Source organism: Diorhabda carinulata, chromosome 3, assembly GCF_026250575.1.
Source record: "Diorhabda carinulata isolate Delta chromosome 3, icDioCari1.1, whole genome shotgun sequence".
NCBI lineage: Eukaryota > Metazoa > Arthropoda > Insecta > Coleoptera > Chrysomelidae > Diorhabda > Diorhabda carinulata.
In genome coordinates, this window is record NC_079462.1 from 4,054,378 (window position 1) to 4,082,205 (window position 27,828).

The 27,828-nt window shown below is 34.5% G+C and overlaps 1 protein-coding gene across 4 annotated transcripts in view; it reads left to right on the forward strand.

Moving 5' to 3' along the window:
• LOC130891365 (whirlin) overlaps positions 1 to 27,828 on the forward strand; it is a 181,533-nt gene that overhangs the window by 12,555 nt on the left and 141,150 nt on the right. For all 4 annotated transcript variants that reach the window (XM_057796023.1, XM_057796025.1, XM_057796024.1 and 1 more), the window contains exons 2-4: positions 13,048 to 13,520; positions 16,246 to 16,572; positions 26,669 to 26,799. In XM_057796023.1, the coding sequence (XP_057652006.1) occupies positions 13,166 to 13,520; positions 16,246 to 16,572; positions 26,669 to 26,799 (813 nt within the window). In that variant the 5' untranslated portion in view covers positions 13,048 to 13,165. The remainder of the gene's footprint in view (positions 1 to 13,047; positions 13,521 to 16,245; positions 16,573 to 26,668; positions 26,800 to 27,828) is intronic.

Here is a 27,828-nt window from a genome sequence, read left to right on the forward strand (position 1 = left end):
TATTTGTAAAGTATTCATTTTATTTCATGGTTTTTGATTTGAAAATTCGTTTTCCAGAAAAAAAAAAAACGAATGGGTTACAAAAAGGGCTCAGTTCACGTCTAGTATCCTGTTTAAGCCAAACGCCCTTACAGGCAGGTACATTTTACTCGTCTATTTACGTATTATAATTTAATATTCAGTTGTAGGAAGGAAGGAAGAGGTATAATAATGATTTTTTTGAGTAGGAGTACAATTAAGTGCATCTGAGGTATATACGCCTATGGTAGATCAAACAAAATTGTCGACAAGGGTTTTTATAATCTGCAATTGATATTGTAAGAACTATACAGCTGTAGATTGTAAACTGATATAATTAATTTGGAATTATTGAAACTTCTATATATATATTTCTCGATTTCAATAATAGTATATTATACACCAAGATGGTGAAGACTTTTATTATTGACCGAGCACCAAGAATATTCTGCGAGGGTATTTGTCCCGAGCGGAATAAACTGCGAGGCCTATAAATTATTGGTAAATACGAAGAGCGGATTTATATGGAAAGAATTTTGATGAAATATGCCCATATAAATGCATTAAAAATGACGAAATATGCTGAAAATAAACGTAAAAATTTTGAAAATGCTCATTTCGTATATTTTTTAATAGAAAGAGTACAATTTATTTAGTCCAAGCGCAATTGAATTTATTTCGAATTTCGAATTGTGTAGTTCTGTTTCGACATGATGTCTCATAAATATTTTTTCTACTACCGTGCCTAAAGTACGTATTCTAGATACATTTTCGAGTGCGTAAAACTTCACTAGTGCGTGTAGAAACATACAGTAGTGCGTAAAGAAATTTATATTTTCTACGTTATAATAGTCCTCGGGCCCTAGACCCATTTTTTGATGATGACCAAGGAAATTTGTAAATCGCCTGTTTAGGTCAAGACCGACAACTTTTTCCTTTGCGAAAAACCTCGATTTTGCGCCATTCGCCCCGTAGAGGACGCAAAACATGTAATTTGTACGAGTTACCAATAATTAATTACCAGCTGATTGATATTTATTTCAAACGGGAGATTATTCATTATTATTACCTCAAAGAAATTTGTCCGACAAAAATAATTCCCCTGTTCGACAGGCTAATTATTTCAGTTTGCCACGCTTATATTAATGGATAACCAGCAAGCTGATTTTTTTGGGAATTCGAAGGTTAATAAATTAAAAAAGCATGTTCTCACGTTGTCCAACGTATAGCGCGCGCCATAAAGAGAGTCCGACACTTGGGACCTGCGTTTTTAACAACCAATGCATCACTGATTACGAACTGTCGGACAACGGGAGGGTTTATAAGAAAAACATATTTTCTGACTGAATATCACTTTGACCGACAGAAATATTGCGCCACAAAGAACACATAAATTCATTTTTTTCTTGATTTTTTTTCTTTTTTGTTAATTTTTAAAATATCTGGGTCGAAGGGTTTAGCTTCCTCACTGGTACGCCTATCTTTTTCTGTTTTAATTTTACACAAGAAACACTCCAATGATTTTTTTAAATATAAATTATTATAAGACACGTGGCGAACTGAACTCAGCCGGTTGTCCCACACGGATTGAAGAATAATACCAATACTTCTCTGTTATTCAGGCATATTAATATCCAGAAAACACAAAATCATTCTGAAAGATTTCAAGCTTAGACAATAAAAAACTATTGACGGATCTTTTAAGAATTTCCGAAAAAGACCTATTCCTTTTGAAATCTTTCACAAATTTACAAATTTCCAGCTTGTTAGTCATCATCAAAAAAAAAAGGTCGAGGGCCCGAGGACTATAATATAAACGTTTTTTTCATTCATTTGCATTCATAAAGAATGTGATTTCTGAATCGCTCAAAAAGCTTGGAAAAAAGTACCGTAGCGGTTCGTTTTTTCACGTTTTTGCGTTAAAAAAAGTGCCGTAACTGTCACACTTTTATTATTTCTTGATAATCGTTCAAGAAAAACCGTTTGGTGTTTAATTAAAAGGAGTGCAGTATCATTATTAGTGATGGAGAGTAATAGTGAAGTGAAAGTGTAAACTGCACACCAGATGTTGTTGAATCGGTAACTGTAGCGACTATGAATCCTTGAGAAATCCAGGGAACAGTATTTAAAGCAATATAATTCTTTTATGGAGTGGCGTACTTTGAAACTAAATCCAAAATGTGGAAGTCTTCATCACTTTGGTTGACTTATTCCAAACTGAAAGACATCAGTAAATACTCGAAACTCGTAGCATATTTGAAAAATAAATCAGTTGGCTATAGATCCAAAAAATCTAAAACATTTGCTCGTGAAGAAATTAATAAATTTCTGTTGCAAGGTCCAGACGATCATTATCTCATGCATAAGATAAGCCAACAAAAAAATTTAATGTAAGCTTCGATATTATTTGTAACATCACATTCCCTGGTACCAAAACTCATGTTCAACGTCGATTTACTGTTATTGGTGAAATAACGACTCGCAAATGTCAAAACAGATCATTTCTTTTTGCAGTATAGAAATGGAAAATGCAAAATCCAAGTTGTAGGTATCAATAACTTTTCAAAAATTCTCTCGTTTATCGCAGCATATTTGAATTTACCTAATCCATACATTTCGGCGTCTCTATTAGTGGATTCTGGTGATGATATAATTCAACTAAAGAAGCGCGGTGGATGGAAATCCAACACAGTTGCGGAGGGTTACGTAGACGACTCAATAAAAAACAAAATTGATTCCGCAGTGAAAATTTTAACGGGAACAATTAGTTCGACTTCAAGCAACATTGTAAATGTTCACGATCCTACAACAATCCAACTATATACGATGTTATTTCTTTGAACTCGTTAAATGTTGCCAATTCAAGTACTAATAGTAATATAACTTCCTCACTTCAAATTAATAATGCTCACAGTTGTACTTTTAATATTACTATTACCAAATAAAAATTGATAAAAGATTTGTCGAATTTTTATAGGTGGAACAAATTTTGTGAGAAACTTGTGAGTAAACAAATTTTTTTTCACTCGTAGGAATTGCCTTTATACTCGTGAAAAAAGTATTACTTTATTCACTTGTTGCATAAATAACTAATGCAGGTCTCCGTGGCGTAGTGGCTAGAGTACAAGGTCCCAGGTTCAAGTCGCGTTCATTCCAATCTTTTTTTTACTTATTAGTAATGACTATTTTTAGGTGACAGTCATTTATGTCAAAGAGAAGTCAATTTATTATTTATTTTTTCTAATCTAATTAATAAAAGCGTTATGTTTGCTTCTAACGAAAAATTGAACTACTTTACGCACTAGTACTTGAAGAAAATTACCATCAAACTGTTTTTTGATAAAATTTTCGCTAGTAGAAAAAATATTGTTTGCAGTTCGTGTGTAAAGACTACTTTACACACTTGTCACATAAATAACTATTTCATAATTACCTATATTATACATATAATTATTTCCTTCATTTTCATTGAAATAACAGTTATTATTTACACGAACAAATATTCCTTGTACCAAAGATAATCATTAACTGTTATTAGACAGGATCATATTCAAACGACATGCGACGCTGCGTAGGCGGTTAGTTAGCATTATATAATTGAAATGTCATGTCATTTGTCCCTCTTGATTTATGTCCTCGAGCAGTTTTATCATAATAGTGCGGTAATTATTGCTAAATTCAACCAACGCGAATTTCATTACTATTTCAAGATATCTTCCTTGAAAATGTTTTGTTGATACGAACATAATAATTATCATAAAAACCATTCATTGTTGCAGGGTACAGCTTTAGAGTCTAAAGAAACCTTTTGTGATAATATTTTAAAATAACCGTCTCAAACCATTTTATTTGCCACAGCTTTCAGACGAGGAAGCAGGTTTTGTGCCAGGAAAGAGAACTAGGGAACACATATTAAATATCACACCACTAATTGAAAAGGATAGAGAATTTAAAATATTCCACTGGATCTCTGTTTTGTAGATTATCAAAAAGCGTTTGATACAGTTAACTGGAGGCTATCTTTGGACCACAATGGAGGAAAATGGGAACGTCAAAACACTTGGTTCAACTAGTGTGCAACCTCTATCAGAAAAGAAATTCAGAATCCACAGGTTTTACTCGGGGACCTTCAGAACGTCCTCAGGAGCTAGACAGGGCTGCATTCTTTCCTTATTCAATACAAGCAATAACAGAAACCAGCGAAAAATCCAAAACGAAAATAATGATAGTAGATAGACAAGACAAAAATTCTCCACAAACATAAGAAATTGCAGGCTACGAAGTGGTAACTATCTTGGTTCTTTAAATAACAGCCCTGGGTAATGCGGAAGCGACTTACGCAGCGGAAACATGGACTTTAAACAAAGCAGAGAAAAATCGAATAGAGACTTTAGAAATGTGGGTTTATAGACTGATCTTACGAGTATCATGGACAGAGCACCGAACCAACGTACCATCACGTACAAGGCTGTTAACCAGAATAAACAGCATGTATCTGCAGTACCTGGGACATATAGCCAGAAGATCAGTAACAATGGAACGAATAAACTAAGTGAAAGTAGAAGGCGAACGCCCAAAAATTCAGATCTCCAACTAGATGGGTAGACCAAACAAAACCCTTAATAAATATGAGACTGCAACATACCGAAAAGATTGCACAGGATAGGCAAGCATGGAAACAACTGCTGATTCAAATATAAATGGTGTCATTTCATCCTTTGGAGGATAACGGAAAGAGGAGAGAGGATGACAAGGTTCAACCATCACATAAGAACAACGGATGTAGATGAAGAAAATTTGTACTGGCACCAAACCGCTCACGTGACAACAGATTTATAGCTCACGATCGACGAATTGAAATGTGTTGGTAGATGGAACGGATTAAAGATTAACAGCAACAAGACAAATTTTATGATAAGCTGCGGACTTAAAGTATCGCATACACATGCACAACTCTTGGTAGATGGCGCTGCATTGGATTGGGTAATGCGTTACAAGTATCTCGGAAGTTGGTTGGATGAAGACTGGGAGAATGAAACAGAGGCCAGAATGAGAATTGAATTGGTATCCTCACTAGCAGTGATATTACTTGGACGTCGCGTTTTCTCATACTCGATCTATTCAACCACTATCATTGTTATAAAGTTGCAACATATTATTTTTAGCATATGTGAATGTTTTTAAAGAATTTGTAGACATGAAGTTAATTTTTGTTTTGCAATACAACATTTCTAGATGAAAATTTCAGCCTAACCAATATAAAAATTGGGAAATACGAGAATTAAATAAAGTGTCAACTCTAAAAATAGTAAAGAAAACTCTCGCGAGCTAGAGGATATAGTAGGTATTTCAATAAGTGTGAAACATCGCATATTAACTGAAAATTTGGACATGAGAAAGCTGAACTTTTCGTTTTCGCACATTTGAACAAAAATAATGAAGTTAACAGTGTTAAGTGGTTAGCGAAGTTTCGTAGCAACATAACAAAACGCTTCCAATACTCTTAACCATGGCTTTACAGCTAGGAGAAAAGAACAAAAGAAAAACATTTCTAAAGAAGGTGAAAATCGTTTATTTTTGAACGGGTTTTTGATATACTCATAGAATAATTGACTTATCGTCTTCAGAGACTGAAAGTAAACTAAAATTTAATGTAGTGACTTACCTGTTTTATACTAAATTTTCACACCAATAAACCTTCTCCCGAGAAAATTAATTCCAGCGGGAAAAAACTTCTTGGTGGGAATTTTCATATACATTCCTTGACTACTAAACTATAAAGTGGGCGGTAAGGAATTGGCCCCTTGTTCCTATTTAAGCTACTCAACAATTTATTTTTTATATTATTAATATTTATGTCATGAATGTGACTGGCAGCGTGAACCTGATTTTCCGGTCCGTCCATACTCCATGCTCTTTAAACCGGACAATAACGGATCTCTTAGTCTGTCCAATATACTTTCCGTCACAATCACCACACTAAACAGTGTATTCAGTATGAATATCGCCAACGGTTCCAGAAATTCCAAGTTAATTACTACACTCTGATAAAGTGGAGTGGGAATCCATAATTTAGTTTGATTATAATTTATTGCTACGTTCTATTGAAACCCTGGTAGATTGTTAAGTTCGAATTTCTTGAGCCGTTGGTAATATTCATACTGAACACACTGTTTACATTACCACCAACAATTATAATTACACGGCCTGAAGCGCGTTTCCATAACCAAGTTGTCGTCTTCAGAGACTGAAGGTGAGCTGCTTACCAGTTTCTGAAGATGATAACTTCAGACAATGTTATGGTGATTGTTGGTGTAGTGGTAGTGTGAACAGTGCGTTCAATATGAATATCACCAAAAACCATCAAAGGTTGCAGAAATTCCAGCTTAGTTGATAGGTTAAAGATTGAATTTTTAACTCAAGCAGTTAATTTGCTAGATTGGTAAAATTTTTATTATAAAAAGTATTAAACATCGTTGGGAAAAGTGTATAGAGGAGATTATTTTGAAAACTGTTTAAATTTTATTTGTTCGGTGGGGTATTTCTGAAACCATCTTGTATAATCCACGTTGTTATCTTGAAATCTGTGAATATTTGCAATTACAACCACAGGTGCCGGTGAAAGTAATGAGACCCTTTCACGTTATTTACTTCCTCTTCAATTTATTGGATTGGAGGTATGATGGAGGTCGGCAGTTGTTGGAAAGTTTCCAATTCACTTACTTTATAACATCTACGGCTGCCATATGTTACTTCCACCAATATTTAATTCATTCCCGAACTTGTTGTCAAGTTTGTATTTAGCGGGTAAGGAATAATGCTTGGGGAGGAAATAAAAATTTCCACATTTTACTTTATTGATACATACTGCAGGCAATGAATTAATCAATTGAATTGAAGAATGAATTTTTGTTCAGTCAAAAAAAAAATGTCCAAAGGAACTCATTCATGATTTTTTATTACATATATATTTTTTATTTTTAGTATTATAGTAAATCATTGGAACAGATAAACTAGAACGTGAAGACAGAGAATTGATATAATCTGAAGTCTACCTTAGACTGCTCATTAGTTTGGTAGCAACAACTTTACAAATTGAGCTACCTATCTGTGGACTATGGGTTTACCATACCTGGTTTTAGGAAGCGTAAGTTTTGTGTAATTTTTCGATATTCTTCAGGGAATCTTTTACTGAACTCTCCTTAGTTCGTCAATGGAAAGACTTTGTGGGTCCACTTACTAGAATAAAAAAGAAATTAACTCAGACTTGGAGTTTTTCTCCATCAACCAGATTTGCCACGTCCTTATTAGCCAAGTGATCAGTTTGTTCATTGTCGTGCACTCAATTTTACAAAAGTCAAGTGCTCTGTTGTCTAATAGAATGAATATCTTTGGTTGGTGGTTGCGCTGTGTACGATGGATTGCTCATACACGTATGCTGTATGTCGCAGCTTTAAAATTGAAGATTCTGAACCCTATGGTGTAGCGAGCTTGGCTTTAGAGCCATACATACCTGCCCCTTTCTTCAATTTTCGAGCCATCAGTGTGGAAGACTAATAAACCTCGTAAGAACGCAATTACTGTAGTTGCCTTTTGCTGTCGATTTATTATCGTAAGTTCACAGTTTTTGATGAAGCATAATTTGGAAGGCAATTCACCATTAGATGCCCAGTCAGATCACTGTGTTTCCTGTTCTGTCCGTTGTATGCTTTTAGTTCCCACTTTGCTGGGCATCAAAAAGGGTGTTTAAGATGATTTATAGTGCTGCCGAGGGATATGAACGTGATGTGCTTATTATTACAACTTAATTACTTCGATTAATTGATTGATACGTATTCCAAACTATCGATTGGCCCAAAAATTTTGATTTCAGCCGAGTCGGAGCTTTCGGTATCATCGGCACCACTCTATTAATTTCACCCCGTGCTCTGAAATCATAAAAATTTTATCTTCAACTCGAAAATAATTCACCTATTTATATTTTAATGGAGACCGAACACGAAGGTACGATTTTCTATTATGAAGATATTTTTACCATCAATTTCCTCTCTTGCTGTTATTAAAAAATTTCCTAGCATTTAGACTGATTATAGTAATTTTCCTCTATTTTCCATTTATACTGATATTTTATTGGAGAAATACGAGGATGGTCCCAGAAGTACTTGATCCAACAGAGAAAGCACAAAAATTTTGGACAAAAATATATTTATTTGACAAAGTAATCTCCTTTCAGCTCCATACACTTGTCCCAGCGATGTGCAATAAGTTAGATACACTTTTTATAATAAGAATCGTCAAGCTTCTCAAAATAGCCATTAATTGCCCACATCACCCCTTCATTTTGGAAAATCTTTGACCACCGAGTCATTTTTTCAAGTCTGGGAACAGAAAATAATCCTTCTTCTTATTTTTATTCATTTTTAAGATGATCTCATGATCTGTTAATTTTGCAGGTTCCTCTGTATCACTTCCTGGGAAGTGGACTGCCAGCTGTCCACCAATCTCCTAGGTGGTCGTCCGGGTTCTCTTTTCCCTATTGGTTTCCCTTCAAGTACGATGCGTGGTAGTCTACTCTCTTCCATTCTTCTCACGTGGGCGTATCAGTATCTTTTTCTTTGTCTTCCCCATCTTACGATGTCTTGCACCCCACATTGTTCCCTGATGTCAGAGTTCTTGATTCGATGTACTCTTGTTTTTCCCACTATAGTCCTGAGCGTTTTCATTTCGGCTACCCGAAGCATGCTTTTCGTTTTGTTGGTTTCCTCTCTGGTTTCTATTCTGTATGTCATGATTAGCCTGATTGATACAAGTCTTATGGATCCTAGCCTTGCTATCCTTTTGTGGGGGTTAAATCTGACGAATAGGTTGCATGAGATAGCAATGCAAAGTTTACTTCATCAATTTTTTCCGTTGCACTAACGGATGTGTGAGCTAGTGCATTGTCTTGATGATGGTTGACTTCTTCGCTCAAATATTCACACAGTACTCGCTGTTGAGAGCTTCTCCTTTTTCAGGATAGTCAATGAAAATTATCCCACGAGCATCCCAAAAAATCGACGCTATAACCTTGCCAGGAGCTGGAACGGTTTTTGCCTTCTTTAGAACCGGTTCTCCTTGTTCTGTCCGTATGAAACGGCGTAAAAATTCGGCTCTATTTCTAAGAAACATTGCCAAACACTCGATGTATTCATTTTCAGGATGCTGTTTTTGTTGCATTGTGAGCAAACACGGCATCTTGCACACAGCTTTCTCATGTCCCAATTTTCAGTTAATATGCGATGTAAAGCACTTTTTGAAATGCTTTCTATGCCTGCTAGCTCGCGCATTTTCAGTCGACGCTGATCCAGTATCACTTTGTGGATTTTCTTCAACATTTATGGAATCATCACCGCATTTGGTCGACCACTGCGATGCTGGTCTTCGCAGGTCGTACGGCCTCGTTTAAACTGTGCTACCCAATATTTTATTTTTGGTAATGAAGGAATGGACTCACCCATAGTAGAATCTAGTTAATTTTTTATATTGGTTAAGCTAATACCTTTCAAATAAAAGTATTGTGTCACATAACCATTACCACGTTCACTATTGATGATATCAAACAACGTGGCGATTTCAAACTTGAAACGTACATTTCGACTTGTTGCGCTCTTTATCAAAATATGACTTAACATTGAAGATTTGCGTATTTGTATTAATCAATACACATAATGAATATCAAAATAAAAATATAATCAAAATAGAGACATGAAAAATTAATTTGTACTTAGTTTTCACATCTCATAATATGTGATATCTCATGGTTTGTTGATGCAGTTTAATTTTCTTTTAGTTCCGATGATCTTTTAGTCTATTTTCTAAATGCTGAGATATTTGTCCTATGTAAACAGCGTCACATTCATTACAAGTTATTCGATATATAATATTATCACTTTCGTTTTTTGGTGTTTTAGATATCAGTTTGGTTAAATATTTGGACAATGTATTATGTCCTTTTTGACTTATACTTATATCATACTTATTGGGATATTTCGATAGTTATTGAGAAAACCCTAGTACACATGGCAAGAAAAAGTGTTTAACGTTTTGATGCTCAGTTTTTGTTTTTTCAAAACATTAAAAAAAAGTACCAAACCGCTAAACCATTAATGTACCTATTGTCAAGTCATATAATTGTCAAATATCAGTTTTTAACAAATAAATCAGTGCCAATTAACAATTAATTGTCGAATTATCAGATATAGGTACATCATAGTTTCCCACAGATGAATCAAAATATTTTAAGAGCTAATAATTTTAGGTATAGCGAATGCTTGATAAAAAACCGAAAAAATTAGGTATTAGATTCAATGAATGGTAACGAAATAAATAATTTTCTAGAATTTCACTACTATTCGAATGCTATGGCTACAACAGATCCTCATTTTTTAATTTCTTCTCCATTGTACAGGTTATTTAACTTGTTACGATTTTTATGGAAAACTTTTCAAATACCCTGTAGAACACATACCAACCCTATATTATTATAATGGGGAAGTCAAGCTGATTCCAAATATGCCATAAAATATAGGGTGTTTCATTTAAAAAATGTACTTCTGAACTGGCACAGCAAAATTGTAAATAATTTCAAAATGTGAAGACGAATAAAGTCTATAATCCCTCAAAATGATATCAATCAATCACCCTGTATAGTTTATACGATCACGAGCAGCATGTGGTTAAACTATTGATTTTATATTTAATAATAGCTTTTAGTTTGTATCCCAAATAAGGGAAGCGGACTTGCCATTTAAACAGAATCAATAAACATTTTAGTAAGTTGATGACAACATTTACAACAGATTAACTGGTGGTTTAAGGTGCATTAAGGGATACAAAGTGTCTAGAGAATAAATTAATTGGATTCTATATTTATCTTAAATACGAATACGAACTTAGTGGCTTGAGGTAGTTAATGGATTTGACTCAAAAGTTGAAGGCATCAATCACCTCAAAGTGAGGTTAGATTGGAAATCTCAAATTTCTCGTTTCCATACCATGACATGTTTCAAATCTCTGATCAACAACTACACCGAAGGTAAACTCTGAAGATGGTTATTTGGTTATCGAAACGTGTGTCAGATAGTGTAATGGCGATTAACATTTAGTTAAATATAAGTTAGTTCTTGTTCTCCTTGAGAATAATTATCATCATCTTCAGGAAGATCCTAATCTAAGATCTTCATTGTTTCGATTTAAACATACATTTTATGTGATTACCAACACAGACATTTTGTTTAGTTAATTATATTTTAGACTTGTAACCAGTATTTAACACAGTTCCATTCCTTATCCGATGCGTGTTCATTTTAAAAAGTCTACAAAATGCAGTAAACGCTAAAATATGTGGTTCGATATCCTGACAACGTCATTCTGGAAAATTATGCGTTGCGAGAACCCGGTAATTTTCAACTTGTTGCAGTGAGAAATACGATAACTGGAGGTCATATCGAGGGAAATGTTATAATGTATTGGCAAATGTTATGCCACAAGACTTACGAGGTGTGGTAGGAAAGAAATAAGACTGATGACATCATCCAAGGCTATTATTTTTTACCAAACATTACTGTTCTTCTCTTTAAAGTCATGGTAATCGTTGTGCCCATTCTTGGAATCTCTTCAGATTCTCAAAATGACCTTCAAAAACTTGTTTTAATTTCATCAAATGGAAATAATGCTACAGGTTAAATTGTTATGGCCCACACTTGGGAGCAGCGTTGGAAGTTGGACATTTAACAGGTTTTTTAGTCTTCAGCATATCCTCTATATTCCAAGAATTGTTTCAACTTCGGCAATCGTTGTGCTTATTCTTGGTAGCAGCATTGGAATGTTTCCAGGTTTCCAAAAACTTGATTTAATTTTGGCAAAAGGGTATAATTCTACTGGCGTACTCGTAGTGCCCACTCTTGGTAGCAGCGTTGGAAGTTGGCCGTTTAAGTGGTTTCTCAGCCTTCTGGATGTAATCTACGTTTCCGAAATGACCTCCAAAAAGTTGTTATTGGTATTGGAAGTTCTATGTTCAATTTTCAGTCTACTGGATGTTCTCTAGGTTTCCTTAATGTGTTTTAATTTCATCAAATGGAAATAGTCCTACAGGCGTAGTCCTTATGTCCAACTATTGGTAATATAGCTGGAAGTTGGCCGTTTAACTGGTTTTTCAGTCTTCTGGATGTTCTTTAGGCTTCCAAAATGACCTTTAAAAACGTGTTTCAATTCCGGTAAAAGAAAATAATCCCGCAAGCGTAGTCGTTATGCCCCACTCTTGGCAATAGCATTGGAAATAGGATTTTTCTTTTGGTTTTTCAGTCTTTTGGATATTCTCTAGATGTCTCCAAAATGACCTTTAAGAAGTTGCTCTAATTTCGATGATCGTTGTGTCTATTCTTGGTAGTAGCATTGGAATGTTTCTAAAATGACCTCTTTCAAAGCTTGTTTTAATTTCGGCAAATGGAAATAATTCTACAGGCGTAGTCGTTATGCCCCATGGTAGCAGCGCTGGAAGTTGGTCGATTAACTGTTTTATCAGTTTTCTGGAAGTTCTAAGGCTTCCAAAATGACCTTCAAAAAGTCATTTTAATTCCGGTAAAAGGAAATAATCACAAGGATTCTTTTTTATTTTCCAATCCGTTCAAAAAAAAGCAACAATGTTAAAAATTGTATTAGGTTTTCCGGCACATTGAGGGTACTAATCTTTTACAAGTTCAAATCGTTTGTCAAAATTTGATGTACGGTAGAATCGTTAAATCTAATTTCACAATTAGTGTCGTACGTTCAACATTTTCGTCAGCTTTTGAAATTGAAGGTTTTCCTGAGTAAAGTTGACTTTCAAAATCTACTTCCAAGAACTAGCTCAAACGAATAGAGCTCTAAAAATCAATATTTCTTATCATTTTGAACGCATTTTTGAAAAGAATAAATTCTTCTAACTATCCCCAAAAAGTCTATCTTTATAATAATTTCGAAAAAACTGTAATATATTCAATTTTGTTTCAGTTAACGTTTTCGTGACGATAGCGCGAAGGCTAGCAGCACCTAGCCAGCCAGACGAGATCACGACGAAGAAAAAGAAGAAGAAAAAGATAAAGAAACGTAAAAGAGGTAGAAGCGGGCGATGCGCGCCGGCGGCGGCGCACCGACCGGCGGCGGGGGTAACGAAGAGTACGCCGAGTTGGCGGACCTGGGCAGCGGGCATTATGGTATTAGTGGGACTCAATCTGCGGGAACTCGTTCTACGTACGCCCGCCACACGGCCGGAAGAAGTGGTGGGGGCAGGGCGCCGATACCTGCCGAAGCGGAAGATGTACTCGGTCCGACCAATGGTAGTCCGAGAAGTTATCCGAGGAGTCGATCTGGGTTGTACTATTCGCCACCGGGTACTTCATATACCATCGTGGAACGTCCTAGTTCTGTGATGCATCACCATCCTAGTAGAGATTATGCCTATAATTCTTTAAGCAGTCCCAGAGGTAAAAACCACAATATTTTTTGCTAATTTTTGAATTAAATATTTATTTTCTGGTATAGACGTTATTGTAAATATTTTTTCTTCATGCCTCGGTCGAAAGTACGTATTTTTATCCCTAGTAGCAGGAACGAAAAACGTATAACGCGCTTATTAAACTACAAGAGCCAAATGTTGAATTTTCGGCCCTACTTTTCATGATATCCGAAGCGAAAGCAAATGCTCAATTTTCCCTGCAAAAAAGTACGTACTTTCGACCGAGGTATGAGGAAAAATTGTATACACTACACGGGCCGAAAGATGAGATCTCGGTCCTGCGTTGTTGGTAATTTTTGTATTATTCATTCTAGTTCTGTGTTAGGGTTCTGGTTTTGTAAAAAAATTCTATATAAAATTATCTTTCATTTACTTAGGTTCAAATTCCCAGATGTTAGAGTTCAGGTTGAGTTTTTAGTCTGGTGGTTGATGTTGAAACTCCCTGGCAGCTGTAGAACTGCGGGAAAAAATATAATGAGTAAAAAAAGGGGAAAACAGATGGAAATTACGCAAGAAAGAACGAGTAGAAAGAACAGATTTGAATAAAAAGGAGCTTATGCTCTAACATATAAAAAGCTTTCAACTGGCTCAAGATTTAATTTTTCCTAGTTCAGTTGCGACTTGTTTCGCTGGACAAAGTGTGTGAAGTTAGAAAGATATTATTTTGCACAATAAATTTCCAGATGCTAGAGTTGAGGTTGAGTTTTTAGTCTGGTGGTTGATGTTGAAACTCCCTGGCAGCTGTAGAACTGCGGGAAAAAATATAATGAGTAAAGAAAGGGGAAAACAGATGGAAATAACGCAAGAAAGAACGAGTAGAAAGAACAGATTTGAATAAAAAGGACTAACATATAAAAAGCTTTCAACGGGCTTAAGATTTAATTTTTCCTAGTTCAATTGCAATTTATTTCGCTGGACTAAGTGTGTGAAGTTAGAAAGATATTATTTTGCACAATAAATTTCCAGATGCTAGAGTTGAGGTTGAGTTTTTAGTCTGGTGGTTGATGTTGAAACTCCCTGGCAGCTGTAGAACTGCGGGAAAAAATATAATGAGTAAAGAAAGGGGAAAACAGATGGAAATAACGCAAGAAAGAACGAGTAGTATGAACAGATTTGAATAAAAAGGACTAACATATAAAAAGCTTTCAACGGGCTTAAGATTTAATTTTTCCTAGTTCAATTGCAATTTATTTCGCTGGACTAAGTGTGTGAATTTAGAAAGATATTATTCTGCACAATAAATTGATACTTTTATAGTAACCTTTTCAATGAAACTCTTGCGGAGTATACAATAAACTTTCCGATACATAGTTGATTTATTCAATTACTATTTCTTATGTTTTGCTTTCTCACAACAGTTTCCTCGAGACCAGAAAATTGAGAAAAGTTAATTTTCACGTTTACTCGAGCGAACTTGTTTATTTATAGATGTTTGTAAATAACGAAATTTCTGTAATGAACTTAACGCAAACAAATTACTGAATCTTACAAGAAGGTTTCTGTATTTTCTAGCTTCTTAACATAGAAATATCCTTTTATTATTTCTTTGCTAATATCTTGAGATACAAGAGAAGTTTTAGTCTTTTTATCCCAGACGATAAACATTAGTTATTAAAAGTAAAGCATAGAAATCAATTACTACTATCCCATGAAAATGAGGTCTTGTTTTCGAGTTCTTTTCTTTATTGGATTCAGTACTGCTTACCGCTAACAATAAATATAAAAATGCAACTATTCAGGATAAAGAAAAATCCTTGATCATTGACATTTCATATTCGAAAACTAAAAGGAGAAGTTCATACTTGTAACACAAACAAAAAATGCACGCAATAGCCTGTGGGAATAGATACACGTAAAATTGCTGAATATGTTTTGTTACCAAAGTAGAATACTGCCCAATGTTGTAGAAGATCATTATCAACTATATTGAACACACTGTCCAAACTACTACTACAGTAACACTCACAATTGTAGCTTCAATGTCTGAAGACGATAACATGGTCATCGAAACGTCCGATAGACAGTGTAATTGTGAGTAAAATTGTGTTCAGTATACATATCACTGACGGTTTCAGCAACTACAATTATTTTAGTTGATGAAGGAGTTGATACGCTAAAATTAACTCACCAAAAAAACATTCCTCCAACTTTCTTAACAATAGTGTGAGATCCGCGATCGGCAGTATAGCTTTTGGTTAATTGTCCGATGGTGAGAAATAACAATAAAGCTTTTGAGGCTGCTGAAACTCACAAAGCTCTCAAACTGGTGCAAAGAACATCTACAGGAGTTTAGATGAGAAAGTATGTAGCAGTGTGAAAGACGAATTTGATGCTTGTATGACAAATGCATTACCTACTTAGACCTCTGGAAGAACATCTTCAAATTGGGAACAGTGGAAGCACGAAGAGATTACCAGAGATGTGATTATTTCATGCGAAGACAGACAGATAGACAGACAGACAGGCAGACAGGCAGACAGGCAGACAGGCAGACAGGCAGACAGGCAGACAGGCAGACAGGCAGACAGGCAGACAGGCAGGTTGATGATGTTGAATCTCAGCAAGTTACTGAGCGGCTTCGTCCATAAACCAATAATACAAATATTCTATATCAAAAATTCTTAGTGACGAATCATTAGAATTCGCTTCCTTTGATCTTTGAATAATTTTAAATGAATTAATATACTTTTCAGGTACCTATTTGGGCTCAAACCCAAACTTTAGTACCACATCAGGCCGCACTTCTTCTTCGAACAATAAAAAACGTCCCATTTCTCCTGAACAAGTTCTTCGTCTATTCGGTACCAATAATCCATCTTCCTCAACAGTTAAGACGGGAATTGAAAGACCGAGAAGATCACCTGCTAGTAGTCCTCCATCTACAGCACATCAAGTTAACAGAGAAGTGAACTATGTGCCTAACATACACGAACTGGCAACGAGAACTGTCACTATGGTTAGGGAACCTCAAGATGGCACACACGGATTCGGGATATGCGTTAAAGGTGGAAAAGAGGCTGGTAAGTTGTAGCCTACTACGAAACTTCAATACCTTTTACAGGGATCTGATTCATCGAAGAACCCTTACAGTTCGCGCTTGCTAAAATTCACAAAAATCACTTTTGAATGGGTCAATCAGAACTTTCATTCCTTTATAATATTTTTCTTGTAACAGGCACCACATGGTTTTAATCGTAGTTTCTTTAAACTATTTAAACTTTTCTTACATAGACACACAGACAGACAGACAGACGGACAGACAGACAGACAAACGGACAGACATACATACATACAGACAGACAGACAGACAGACAGACAGACAGACAGACAGACAGACAGACAGACAGACAGACAGACAGACAGACAGACAGACAGACAGACAGACAGACAGACAGACAGACAGACAGACAGACAGACAGACAGACAGACAGACAGACAGACAGACAGACAGACAGACAGACAGACAGACAGACAGACAGACAGACAGACAGACAGACAGACAGACAGACAGACAGACAGACAGACAGACAGACAGACAGACAGACAGACAGACAGACAGACAGACAGACAGACAGACAGACAGACAGACAGACAAGCGAACAAAACGCTAGTATCAATGTGAAAATATTAAACATCATATATAAAGTTATAGAAACAATAAAGTATATAAATTAATCAACAATGATTGTGATTTCGCTAGGTATTGTATTGTGTTATGGATCTCTAATTTAAGTGTTATCTCCAATCACTAAAGATGCAACAACGTGTCTTCTTGTTGAGTCATACTTTTCGAGTTTCTCTCCGCTGCCACTTTAGAAAAAAAAAAGGATGAGAATCTGATTATTTTTCTTTTAATATAAACGCTTTTCTATTCGAAGTGCTTTACGGAGTCACTAGAGCGGAAATACTTGGGATGAAACGCTAAAATGAGACTCATTCCGCACACATGCACAAAAGATTTTTTAATTGGAATTCCATGCTTACAATAACAAACTTTTAGATTACATGAAGTGCGTTAATAAAATCTTTTTATGAAAAATGTAAAATGACATAAATCATTGTTGTTATTGTCACTGAATAGTCTATGAGCTTAATAACAAAATTTCGTTTGTTTTGTTCCATCGTCGAGAATAGAGAGAAAAAATCGTTAATCAAAGTTTATTTGCAAAATTGGTTTACGATTTTGTTCATATAGGTCTTATTGATACAAAGGCCGCTTTTGCTGACCGTACTTTGTCGAAGAATTCTTGGGAATGGTAGATTTGGTAAAAATTGAGTCGTGTCACATCTGTTGGCTGAATAAAAAATTATTTAGAAGCATGAATCCAATGGTGCGCACAAGAGATTGAGGAACAATCGAAAAACTGGACTTCACCTGGCGAATTTGCTTCAAAGGTGGCGAAGATTCGTCCAAAAAGGTGATGGTCAAAGATGGCTCCATTTGACAAGAAAAATAGTGCTCTATCTTCCATTGTGATAACCTCCAAACTCGCCATTGTCGATTTGAGTTACGAAAAGCTGCTTAATCCACTCTATCATCTTCGACTTGAAAGAATCACTCGCTAGGCATAAATTTGAGTCAAATAAAGAGGTTACTGAGCAGACTATGAAAAAACGTGTGCTTTGAATGGTTTAAAGAAATTGGAGAATCGCTGGGTGATGTGTATCGAACTAAAAGGAAACTATATTGGAAAATTTATCGCTACTTTTCCAAAATATATGTTTTTCTTCCGTAGGCTGAACGTTGGAAATTTTTTTAATAGAATATTTCTAATAATAATAATTGAGTTAAACGAGACAGTTGACTAAACAGACTTTACATCACTAGATTTTTATTGTGGCATTCTTTAAAGTGAAAAATGTATATCGTACAATCCAATACTATCCAGAAATGAAATCTCTGCAGACCTTTTCTCGGAAACTACTGATCTATTATACCTTTGTCCAGGACAGCCTCGCACTCAGTGTTCGATGGTTTTCTTTACTTCCTGGCAGGAACTATAAGAACTGGCGGGAGGTTCTCTGATGTTCTTCGGTAATTCACTCTTTGCTTAATGAATGGACCTTTTGGAACCAATTGGTAAAATAAAAAAGGAATATCTTTTCCCTGGGACCGGGGGTCATACTCTATGCTTCGGCTTTTTAAGAACATGACTTGATGGTGTTTTGGGAAATCTGTCAAAAGTTAGGTAATAATCATACAGAGTGACTTTTATGTATGGAACGCCTCAAGTATCTCGGAAACGGCTTAAACGATTTTTATGAATTTTTGTGCGTAACGGTACTATAGTGGTATCTACATTGTTGTCAGATCTTTCTTTTTTCCGTGAAAATAATGAACCGACCGTATCACAAGACCCTTGTACTCAAAAATTTATAAAAATCGTTCAAACCGTTTCCGAGATAAATAATTGAGGCGTTCCATACATAAAACTCACTCACTCACTCACTTTTTTTGCTGAAAAAACACTAGCTAGTTATATGTCCGAAAATTTATTTTTAAAAATTTATTAAAGTCAAAATTACGATATTTTTACAAACAGTAATTAATTCCAGAAGCGAATTAACTATAATTCATTGAAAAGTGTTTACAAAAAATGATCTTTTCGTGTATTAGTTAAATAAAAAATAATGGAGGTATTTTTTAGATCCTGTTCTGTTGTTCCTCTTCATTCTTCAACTTCATTTTTTTCTTTCTTCTTTTCTTCAATTTTCTGATTTAGTAATTTCAAGTCCTGTCCCTCGATGAACGTAGATTTCGTGCTGTAGTATTAAAATACTTAGTCGGGTTTTTCTTTTCACACTATGCGGAAAAAATCGCGACCGCACGATTCCTACTGACTGCGCCAGTTATATTTTCGATGTCCGAAAATGTATTTTTAAAAATTTATTAAACTCAAAATTACGATATTATGACAAAGTTGAATGGACAGAATTAATTCCACAAGCGAATTAACTACAATTAATTAAAAAATGTTTACAAAATATGATCTTTTTGCATATTAGTTTATAGAATATTGTAGATTTTCCTTCATGTAAACTTTGATGTATATTTAACTAAGTAATTACATTTTTTGAGTGACTTTTTTAAAGCGATTTGTTATCATTGTGATTCAAATTCCCAATAAGAAATAAACCAAAATTGTTATGAAGGTTCCTAATGAGCTATTTTTTAATATTTCGTATAATCTTCTCTAGTTATAATTAAAATTTTACCGTGATAATATCCGCATCATTATGAAGATAAATTAAAAACAATTCATGAAATTCCTAGTTAGTTTTATGAAACGAAAAGTTTTCGTTTGAGAAGTTTCACTGACTCACGATTGTGAATGTACGGTAAAATAATTAAAATGAGCATTTGGCTGCAAAAGTTTGTGTAAATTGAATTGTATTTTCAGTCAGTGAATCGAGAAATGAATCTTCTTTTTGTCGGTGCAATATTGAATTTTACTTTTGTTTTGAAAGAGCTTACACCACCGTTAAATATTTTCATGGAAATTCCGAAGCTGGAATAACAGAAAATAATGATTGGAAACTTCTATCAGAATAAGTCGATATAAAACGAGCCCCACTTTATCATCAAGCTAAAAGATATGATATATACATTTGTGAACATTTTGTAACTTTTTTTTAAATGGTTTTTTAATGTAATTGCCCGATCAAAACGTTATTTTCGTTATTACAAACTGTAAAATATCCTGAATGTACATTTTGATATTTGAACTTATATTTAAAGTCATTTATGTGAAGAAGTAACCCAATTTATAATTATCATCATAACATAAGGTTAGGAAACCAGAAAAAAGTGGTTGTAGGCTAGATCTGGTGAATATTGTGGGTCGTCAACTAATACGAAGTACAATTCGGGAATGGAAAAGCTTTTTTTATTGTTTTAGAGGGATGAAATCGTTTCTGCTTTTTTAAGACCAAGTTCGACCTGATGACCGATGTCTTTACAGTGGTGGTGGATCCAGGTATCATCTACAGTCATGAATCAATGGATAAAACACTCATTTTACTTAAACAAAGCATAATTTAGGCTTGAGAAATGTTCATTCGAATGTGCACAACCCACTGATACCTCAGGCATGCATTACTTTTCGGTCAGTATATGGCAAAAGCTTGCTTTTGGTATTTCGATAGCTTCTAACATTCTAACCTCAATCCGATCGTCGTCCATTATCATTTGGTTAACTTTTTCGATGATTTCATCCCAACCACTCACTTATATGACTGTCAAACATGAAGTGATTCCTCAAAATGCCGTACTTTTTAGTGAGTATCTCCCGATGCATAAGAAAATTGAATGGTGGATAGTTATCACTGATATAATCGTGTCCATCTACTTTAAAGTACCAGGGGGAGGAACTGAAAACACTACGTTACTTTATCTACACCTGCGTAGCTTAGAAGCTTTCTCTTTCAGTTGGATTTCAAGCTTGAAGTTGATAGTATGATTGGTTTTTGCTTTATGTTCACTTTGCTCCACGACAATGGTAATTTCTTATTGATTGATCAAGAGTTTTAGGCAAAATTCGAAGTATGTCGTAAAAAACAATTCCGATATTCCCTTCTAAGCCTTTTTTTACAAAGATGTTGTTTCAGTATAGAGCCAGACCAAACTGATGGACTTAACACAATCTTTTGCAATCTATTCAGTTTCTGAATTCGCACAATGTAGAGCAATATCAAGGCGAAACTAATAGATGGTGTTAGTGATACATATTTTATAACCAAAACTTTCAAATACCATCATTTTTCATAAATTTTGCGCACAAAATATGTAATGTAGAGTCGGAGGTATCTCTTTGAGCTAGTTACGAAGTTTGAGTTTTGAGATCTGGCGACATTGATGTGAATATGTCAAATCTGACATCACCACCATAAAGTTTGGTATTTTCAATGGTGAACGTACTTAGAGCTTATTATCACACGAGCGCTATTCAAGCTACAGATACTTAAAACATTCATCTTTGTAAAAAATTTAATTTAATCGCGAACATTTTCGTGCAAGGTTTTCCTATGAATTTCGACTTGGATTAAACCAACAGATGAAACACTATCTCGAGCCACAGTGTTTGATAATGATAAATTTCGTGAAGGTAGGTCAAAATCTGCTGTTGTGCCAGAAAACATCGTTGCTGTGAGTAAACTGATCGTCATGTGACATACTGTAACATCGAGGCATACTTGGGCATTAGTACCACTCGCATACATTCAATATAGCATGGACATTTGGCTGTCAAAAAGATTTGTTCGAGTTGGATACGGCATAATTTGACAATCGCTCAAAAATAGCTCGTGTCGATTGATGCAAAGAAATACAGAAAAAATTCAATCAATCAAGTCGTTTATATGATCCTGATAAGTGACGAATCATGCCCAAGCCCCAAATTTTGAAGACGAGCCAAATCCAGCAAAAATTGTTCACGCACGAGGCATTTCATTACAGCAACGAAGAACAGTCAATTCTCAAAGGTAAACCTGCATTTGTTTGCCAGAAGTATTTACAATTATCAGGGAAATCAATCGTAGAAGACGACAATGCGAGCTCTCAAACATCAGCAAAAACAAAAACGTTTTTGAACGGTCAAAATATCGAATTGATTGGTCATACGCCGTACAGTCCTTGTTTTGCAATGATTTTTTCTTATTCCCGCAGATCAAAAATAAAATGCGAGGACAACGTTTTTCTACACATGCGATCAAATCATAAGTTTTGGAGAGTTTTGAAAGATATTTTGTACACAACATCAAATAAACAATTAAGAATTCTGTTAACTGTTCACAAGCTTACTATATACTGACGTCAATGCACCGCCATCTTGGTAAAGAGCGTTTTAACGGGAAGTTTAGGCCGATAATTTCAATTATGACAAATTGAAAAAATTATTATAATAATTTTGCATGTCGATATCATCGTATTGGACAGTAATTTGGAGGTGGATTTGGCTTTAGTAGATATTGCTCGGTGATCTTAGTCAATGAATGAAAACGTGACGTTTAAATTTAACATGTAACAATTCATGGTTGACTTGTGTTATAATAATAATAGTACGTTTTGTACGTACGGAAGTAATAAATGGAATATTTTATAGCAACCGTAGAAAAAACTTTATTCAACGACAAAAATTTTTCGAAGTAGATGTAAATCTACTTCAACTCTAAGATAGTTCAACGTACTGTAGATCTTAGGCCTGTAGTTTCCAACTTGTCATCCTTGAGATGTTGATGTCCATGAATCCATCCATCTCTTTGGAGGTCTTCCTAAAGGTCGTCGTGTCCCTGGTTTACCGCCTGTGGTGGGTTGCTGGGTGGATAGAGTAGACTGGTGACTCCCACTGCCGGTCCCAAGCCCGGGTAAAGGAGGAGGGTTGTCAGGTGAGGTCAGCAACCTGCCGGACGTAAAAAGAATCTATCTGCTCACAGATCCAACGATCAGCCTCGGAATGCGATAGTGTTTGTAATAAATATGTGTTTACGAGGGAGTAACTGGAAACAATAATAAAATAATCGATAAACGATAAAAAGCACGAAAATATCGTTTCCATTGAATTACCATATACATTTTAGTATGTGATGTTTTTATGAGCTGATTTCTACTGTTTACACACGTAGGATTCGACATATTCATCAAAGAATTATTTTTATTTTATCTATTATCTCTATGGAAGAACAGTATCTGGTACAAGGGATAAATTTGCCATTATCGTATCGTACTCTGTACTTTTTGTTATTTTTATATGTTCATATCTACATTTAGAATTACACTTTCTGATATTTTAATTCTGTTAGCCATAGAGGTATCGATACGGCAACGTTAATGGATTTCTATGGTGTTTTAAATTTGAAATATCATCTCCCGCATTAAGATCTTCTTATTGGGCCAAGTTAGGACGTTGGTATTCACAACGGTAAACTGAATTACTCTAAACCATTATTCAATGCCTGTCCATCCTCTGATGTTCTTCACAACTTAGTCCAGTCATTATAGGGGGTCGACCTCGGAAAATCGACATACCCATTATATTACCACGTAAAAACTTGTATTTTGGCATCCTAACACTATTCTCAAAATTCACATATAATTTGATGGTCGCAAGTTTTAAAGTCAATGGTTAAAAGTCATAAAAATCATTTTTGCAAATATCTCGTCTTCTATGAGTTTTACACTATTTGTATATATTATTAATATTGTAGAGAATTCAATTCTCTACAACTTTTGTATTTAACATTTTTTTATACCATGAACTGTTTTCGAGATATAAGGCGTAGAGCACGCAGTCAGAGAATTATCTAAGGTAGTCCCGATGAAAATCTATTATTAATGTTATAATTAATTGTTAAACATATTATTATCATTTTTTATTAATTATTAGAGTCAATCTTCCTTTCTAATAATTCTAAAATTTATCAATTCAATAACACTCATAATCTCTTTCGGTAATTGATTGTAATTATATTCTCATTTACACTAATAAGTTTTGAATTAGAAAATAATTAAGTACATCTTATTTAAAATCCGTAAACTTGCTGCAGCATTTAAAGAAGAAAACTCTACGGTTCAGAGATTATTAAGTCATAAACGAATAAACCTGTGCAGTTATAAAATATTCCACCAACGAGGGGACCAGCTCACCAATAATTCAATCGCGTGTATTATCAAATTCAAAGTCAGTTAGAGCACGATTTAGAACCTCAGGAATGGGTTTGGACAATGCCTAACGAATACCTGGAACCTATCATGAATATTTTACAACCTGCACCAGATGAATTACTCAATACAATATTCTGTAACTACAAGTGGCTGTGGCTCAAGATGTGGATGCAGGAAAACGGGGTTACAGTGCTTTTTAGCTTGTGGCCAGTGTAATGGACAAGCTCAATGCTATACCATATCAGACAGATTTTAATGACGATAGAATCTTTGACCCAGATATCATGAATGACTTGGAGACAAATGTCGTTGAAGAGGGACGATAACGACGATGATGATGAAGAAGAAGATGGAGTAGAAGAAGAAGAAAATTGAAATTAGAGCTTGTTCTCGAAATTTTTATTAATTTTGACAATAATAAATCTATAAACCTTAATATTACAAGTTTTTGATCGAGACTACTAGTTGATCTCAGATAATTCTCTGACGACGCGCTCTACGCCCTCTACCTCGAAAACAGTTCAAAGTATAAGATAATGTTGAATACAAAAGTTGTAGAGAATTAAATTCTCTACAATATTGATAATAATTACAAATAGCGTTAAACTCATAGAAGACGAGATATTTGTAAAAAAATGTAATAAAAAAATCGATTTTTGTGACTTTTGACCCCGATGTTAAAAGACAAGTTTCCACGTTATAATATACTGGGTATGTCGATTTCCCGAGATATTCACCTAATTTGGACTAAGATGACTGGACTAACATGGGAGGCTTGAGAAATTCTTAATTTCAAACATTGAATATTTCATAGTAACCGTATAACAATTTCTATGTTGCTTTGAAATTATTATTATTGAAAAGGCCCGTCTCCTTTTAAACAAAAAAAATTTCAAAAAATCGAAAGAAGAAAACCCAAATCGAGAAGAATCGTTTTTACTTGGAAGCACTCTTTCGATTTTCTCTAGCCAAAAATCTTGAATCTTCGATTTTTCTCCTCCAGAAAAGTTTTAAATGTTAGATTATAAAATAAAAAAAATTGCATTTACTCTTTAAAGGTTTGGGTGTTGTCAAATAACTTGCATGTTCCGAAAAAAAATAGTTTTGGATAGTTCTTTAATTATTATTTATAGAGGAAAAAATTATTGAAAATTCTAAAATTTTGTAGGTAGTTTAAACATTTCAGTAAGGCCGCTATATTGCGTGACGTCATAGGTATAAAATAAACACCGAACATATAATACAAAGTAAATACAACAGTTAGTTATTGTAAAACACCTGATAAAGTTTCTTTTTGTGATTCCAAGATATACTACAAAAAATAAGGTTTGAAAGTGTTGGTTGTTTGTAGATCCTGCGAGACGTGATTATTTTTGTTGTCAGGATCATTTTAATGTGAATAAGAATCAAATTTAACTTATTTCAATGTTTTATAGTAATTATTATACTTTTAGGGGTTTATTTACTTTATTATTATATAGGGTGTTTCAAAAAAAGGTGATACGTTTCTAGGATTGATACAAAAATGAAAAATATTTGGGGTTTGCTCAGTAAAAAAATTTTACATAACATATACACATATGTTTTGTGAACTGATACATGCAATGAATTTGTTTTTATGTCTGACTCTCATAGTCAGGCGCTAGTTACACGGTTCATACCAAGTAGTATTGAACATAACTTTTTCAATATTAGATTTATCAAGCAAAATTTCAAATTTATACCAAAAGGTAGTCTTGAGAAAACTTGATATGCTGTACCGAGTATTGATCAAACCCCAAATATTTTTTAGTTTTCTATCTATCCTAGAGACGGGATCACCTTTTTTTGAAACACCTATAGAAAAATGTTTCATTTATTAAGACTTCTTGAGCTATTAGGTTGATTTATACGTAACTAATAAATAAAAACAGCTCACGCTACATTGTCGCAACGATAACTTCGTGATCATCAAGCTTAATGTTTTTATTAAAGTTATGACGTCACAACTGAAAACCAATGAGAATCGTTTTCTTATTCAATTAAAAATATGAAATTTTTGCGATTTTCTATCAAATATATACATATTATTTGTTCAATTTCAATAAAATATTTCATTATCTGACATTATTTCATATCAAGAACTGAAATAAACAAAAAAATGAATACTTCTTAAAAAATGCAAGTACCCAAGTTGATTTTTAGCCTCACCAACAAGTTGCCTCCATAATTTTCTATCCTCAGCCATGTCTACTTCTACACCAAGTTTCTTTACATCTTCACGCACTTGGTCATTCCATCTTGCTCTTGGTTTTCCCAATGGGCGCCTCCGTTTTGCTTGACATCTCAACACTCTTCTTATCTTTGTCTCTTTATCTCTTCTTCTTATTCAACTCTTATTTTTTCTGTATTCTATATAAAAACTGTCATATAAAAAACTGTATTGATCATAACTATACGTATAATTTGTTGTATAGGTATAGGAGTGTATATTTCACGAGTTGAAGAAGGAAGTGTTGCAGAAAGAGCAGGTCTGCGTCCGGGAGATTCTATTTTGGAAGTTAATGGAACTCCCTTCACTGGAATATCACATGAAGAAGCATTAAAAGTAAGTTTTTGAATCACTCTCTTAAAACGATGATATAACAACACACTTTATCAAATATGAAAATGAAATCGTTCATTTTTGATAACAAACAGCGCTTCTTTTAACTTAGATTAATACGAGGATGGCGCCAGAAGTACCTGGTCTAATAAAGAAAAAACAAAAAATTTTGGAAAAAATTATAAACTTTTCCCAAAGAAGTTCGATAAAAATCGTCAAGCTCAAAATCTTTAACCACTGAGCCTGGGAATAGAAAATAATCCGAGGGGACAAATCTGGTGAATAGGATGTATGAGGTAGCAATTCAAACTTTCATTTATTAATTTTGGCCATTTCAATAACGGATGTGTGAGCTAGAGCATTGTTTTGATGAAACAACACTTTCTTCTTAGCCAAATGCGGGATTTTTGCTTGAGTTCTTCGCTCAAACGTTGCAATTATTTCACATAACACTTGCCATTGATAGTTCTCCCTTTTTTAAGATAATCAGTGAAAATTATCCCACGCGCATTCCCAAAAACCGACGCCATGATCTTGTCTGCAGATAGAACGGTCTTTGCCTTCTTTGGAGCCGTATCGTCCTTTTCAGTCCATTGTTTTGATTGTTCTTTTATTTCGGGTGTGAACAGGGAAAAAATTTGGCTTTCTCATGTCCAAATTTTCAGTTAATATGTGATATAGCACACTTTTTGGAACGTCTACTAGCTTTCATGAAATCCATTACTGCCTTGTGGATTTTCTTCACCTAATTTGGTCGACCACTGCGACGCTGGTCTTCGCAGGTCGTACGGTCTCGTTCAAACTCTACTACCCAATATTTTACTGTTCATAACGAAGTAGTAGTCTCAACCAGAGTAAAATGTAGTTCAGCTTTTATATCACATTACTATGACCAATGTTTACAAAATGACTGAAAACGTTCACTATTGATGACTGCCAAACAAATACTAAACAACGTGGCGTTTTCAAACTTAAAACTTACGCTGTATAGACTGTGGTATTTTTCAAGCAACTACAGCCATCTCCAGGTCA